The 5,000-nt window shown below is 37.8% G+C and overlaps 1 protein-coding gene across 1 annotated transcript in view; it reads right to left on the reverse strand.

The window, feature by feature from the left end:
• LOC125025223 (neuropeptide SIFamide receptor-like) overlaps positions 1 to 762 on the reverse strand; it is an 899-nt gene extending 137 nt beyond the window's left edge. Inside the window, exon 1 of the mRNA XM_047613196.1 lies at positions 1 to 762. This exon is cut by the window's left edge and continues 137 nt beyond it. Coding sequence (XP_047469152.1) covers positions 1 to 526 — 526 coding nt within the window. The 5' untranslated portion in view covers positions 527 to 762.
• Between the last annotated feature and the right edge of the window lie 4,238 nt (positions 763 to 5,000).

The raw sequence follows: 5,000 nt of genomic DNA on the forward strand, positions 1-5,000 counted from the left end.
TTCTCATGTCCCTGTTCTTTAAAATAACGACAGGAACTAACACATTGCCGACGACGCCGACGAAAAGAACAATGCTGCAGAAAATCGTGGAGACGACGCGGATGTATTCGGGAAACACGGGAGAATCGGAAGAGACCGTTTGGTTGTTATAGGCATCATCAATGGACGTGGAGTTGGCACTGTCAGATGTGTTGTAGAAAAAGTCCGTCATCGCCGCGACTGTCTGGGTCGCCGTTGCCGGGGAAAAGCTCGCGGGGGATGGGGCGCCCGTGAGGAGAGGCAGCGGAGGGTACGGGGAAGTCTTGCGGTAATAGGGGAAAGGATCCTGATAGGTGGTGTCCAGGACGGCGAAGGAAGAGCTACCGGGAGTAAAGATAACCGACTCCCCCGGTCGGTAGCCACTCACTGTCTCCCGGTACATGTCACGGGCCATCTCGGCACCGAGGACGTTCCTTCGGCTTCTCAGCGCAATTCTTGCTTTCCTTGTTTCGAAGGGTATTTCATGGCATGACAAAACACGTCCCATGAACTAAATTTTATCTTTCTAATTGTTAATAATCCCCTACTTTAATTAAAACTTTAATATTTGTTCATTAATTTTCATCGTACTACTATCTGCGTATACATTCATCTCTGTCAGGTCCATCTGAATTGCCCAACATTTCGTTCCCCGTTCTTTCTTCTTTTCTCAAAAAATCATCACGTCCTTCAGGAAATGTTTGCAAGGGATGATATTCCATTCACTGATTCCTTTTTCGCACAGTTCAGTCTGCTACACTAGATCGTTTCCGTGAGATATACGCCCTTGAGCGGATCTGAAACAAAGTTAAAAATGGGTGTAAATATAGCAGATTGAATTACTTCGATTCATATATATATGTCTCTAAGCGGCTTCATCAAGAAACGAAAATTCAATTGCCGTTCTTTCATCGTTGGTACACTAAATGTCAGTTCCCCTTAAAATACTGAGGAAGATCGAAGACGACGCCATTCATTCACACACACACAGCCAGAAATATGTATACACATACACTTACACACACACACGCAAATATGAATATATATATATATATACATATATATATATATATATATATATATATATATATACATATACATATATATACACACACACACACATATTGTGCATGTGCATAAATATATATATATTATATATATATATATATATATATATATATATATATATATATATATATATATATACATATTTATAAATGCAAATACACACACACACACACACAGACACACACACACACACACACATATATATATATATATATATATATATATATATATATATATATAATACACACTGCCGCGATAGTTCAGTGGTTAGTTCAATTCCCCGTCGCGGCGGTCGTAAAAATACCTGCCTCTGACTGCTGGCTTGAGCCCGAGAAAACGACATATCGCCTTGAGAAGTCTAACACAGGTGTCGTAGGGGAAGTCGCCGCCGTGGCACAAGTGTTAGCACGCCGAACCGCGGTTGATTAGGAAGGGCATCCAATGAGGTAAGGGTGACACTGCCATATAACCTCTCAATAGTGAATTGAGAGAGGCCTATGTCCTGCAGTGGAATGAATGGCTGTTAAAAAAAAAAATATATATATATATATATGTATATATAAGTATTTATATACACACACAAATATTATATGCGCGCGCGCGCGCGTGTGTGTACGCGTGTATGTACATACACACAGACACACACACACACACACACACACACACACACATATATATATATATATATATATATATATATGTATATACATATGTAGTATCATCATCACTGACGAGCTAACGCCGACGAGGGCCCTTAGCCGCATATATATATATATATATATATATATATATATATATATATATATATATATGTGTGTTTGTGTGTGTGTGTGTGTGTGTGTGTGTGTGTGTGTGTGTGTGTGTGTGTATGTGTCTACATATAAACATAATATATATATATATTATATATTATATATATATATATATATATATATATATATATATATATATGCTCGTGTGTGCGTGTGTGTGTGTGTGTGTGTTTGTGTGTGTGTGTGTGTGTACGAGTGCATGCACACACACACACACACACACACACACACACACACACACACACACACACACACACACACACACGTGCACACATATGAATATATATATATGTGACTGCCGCGATGGTCCAGTGGTTTTATATATATATATATATATATATATATGTAATATCATCACTGGGGTGCTAACGCCGACGAGGGCGCATAGCAACATCCACCGTCCCTATATGTATGTATATATACATATATATGTATGTGTACATATATACACACATATGCATATATATGTGTGTATAAACATACATATGTATACATATGTATATATACATATATATTCACGTATATATACATATGTATATCATCATTATCATCATCATCAGTCATTTTTTTCCAACTTTGTCTGTCTTGCGTTTCATGCTTCCAGTCTTGGCCCAAAAGTTCGTTATTTCGTCACCCCATCTTGTCATTGGCCTAGCCCTTGGCCTCTTTATGTTATCTATAAACCAGTCGGTTACTTTCTTTGTCCATCTGTTGTCCTATCTCCGACGTATATAACCTGCCCATTGCCAAAAAGGCAATGGGCAGGTGATGATCACTGATGAATGATGAATACACACACACATAGACAGACACACACACACACATGCATATATAAGTATATATATCTGTATATATGTATATATGAATATATATACATACATCCATACACACACACACACATATGTATATGAATATATCTATATATATACAAATATGTATATATATACACACACACATACATATTTGTATATATATGTGTGTTTGTGTGTGGTGTACATGTGTTTGTGTTTGTCAGTATGTGTGTATGTATATATATATGTATTTATATATACACATATATTCATAAATATATATATATATATATATATATGTGTGTGTGTGTGTGTGTGTGTGTGCTTGTGCGCGGGCGCGTTCGTGTATATTTATGTGGGAAAATGTATGTAAAGAAAAAAAAAAGAGAAGAGGAAGTAAAAAAAAAAAAAAAAAAAAAAAAAAAATATATATATATATATATATATATATATATATATATATATATATATATATATATATATATATATATGCCGCGATGGTCCAGTGGTTAGCGCACTGAACTTCAATTCCCCGTCGCGGCGGTCATAAAAATGTCTGCGCTCTGACTACTCGCTCGAGAAAAAACGACATATCGCCTTGAGAAGTCTAACGCAGTTGTCGTAGGGGAAGTCGCCGCCGTGGCACAAGTGTTAGCACGCCGAACCGCGGTTGATTAGGAAGGGCATCCAATCAGGCAAGGGTGACACTGCCATATAACCTCTCAATAGTGAATTGAGAGGTTATTGTCCCAACTTCTCGTCACCTCATACTACACCCACGACCAGCCTGTTAATTTTGTTAAAATTGAGGACATAGGTGAATAATACCTAAATTTTCCTTATATATATTTCTCAATTTGCGTTAAATACTTAATTTTGACTTTATTATTTATGCCTTAAATTTATCTGCTTGTATTTGACATCCAATTTTCAGTTATACATATTCAGTTACAGTCTATTGGTACATTCTGCATAATATATATAATCTCAGATGTTTGTCACATTCATATCTTCTCCCGTACACACACTAGACAGTTAAATGTGTTACTTCCCCCTTCCGCTACAGCTATATATTGCTACACTTCATTTCTTCACCGATTGCCATATGCTAAATACGTCTTCCTTAGACCACTGTACAATATGGCATGCACACTCCCAGCGGGGAGCCAGAAACACCCGCTCTCTGGAGGAACAGCCTCATTTTGACATCACTACATCTTTCATAAGGGAATTAAAACATGTTGGTTGTCTGTCTTAAACCCGAAGCTCATCATCTCTATATTCTTGTAGGGTCAATTTCATGGGCGCCTACAAGCTAAACAATGCCATATTGTCTTTACCTATTCCTTTTCAACGAATACGATCGAGCGAGAATACTGCAATTTTCGTCTGCTAAGTGTGATTTTACGATAAATGGAGAGTTCCCAGGAAACTTCCCATAAGTTGGACATGTTGTCAAAGTTTGTAAGGGCAAAGAACTTCCTAACGTCTCTGATGATTGTCTTTATTATAAATACCAGCCTAAGACGGGTGACCGTTCTCTCCTCCCCTTTAATGAAATTAAAATGCGCCCTTATAATAGAGTCACATCTTGCATATACATATATGCAATTAGTTTAGGCTACAATTTAAATGCGACTTTGGTTAGAATGACAATAAAATACTTGGAAATGACCCCAGAAAGGGCAAATGTCCTCCACTCACACCCAGACTTTGGTGCTTGCAACACCCTCTCTGAAACATCCTTAATCCACCATATGTATTTATATATACACATACATACATGTATATATGAATACACACACACACACACACACACACACACACACACACACACACACACACACACACATATATCATCATCAGCAACAGCAGCCTGAATCAATCCACAGCAGGATGTTACCAGTCTTGGCCCCCAGATTTCGTTACTTCGTCGCGTCATCTTATAATTTTTCTGGCCCTTGGCCTTTTTATATTATCTATAGCTCAGTCTGTTACTTTTTTGTCCAACTGTCTTACTGTCTCCGATATATATGACTTGCCCATTGCCATTTCTTTTTTTTTGATGCTCACAAGTATATCTTCCACTTTTGTCTGTTCCCTGATCCATGTCGCCCTTATCCGATCCTTAATTCCCAGCATCAAACTCGCTGGCAAGTCATTAGTTTCCTCCCCTGTCATTTGGTTGTAGTCAATGTTTCTAATCCATAGGTCATACTGGGAGTACGCATTGGCTTAAGACTTTTCTTTTTAGACATAATGGCAAGGAAATTCTTAGTATGCTACTGTGTCTGCCGAAGGCGTTCCAGCC

This window comes from Penaeus chinensis, chromosome 4 (assembly GCF_019202785.1).
Source record: "Penaeus chinensis breed Huanghai No. 1 chromosome 4, ASM1920278v2, whole genome shotgun sequence".
Taxonomy (NCBI): Eukaryota; Metazoa; Arthropoda; class Malacostraca; order Decapoda; family Penaeidae; genus Penaeus; species Penaeus chinensis.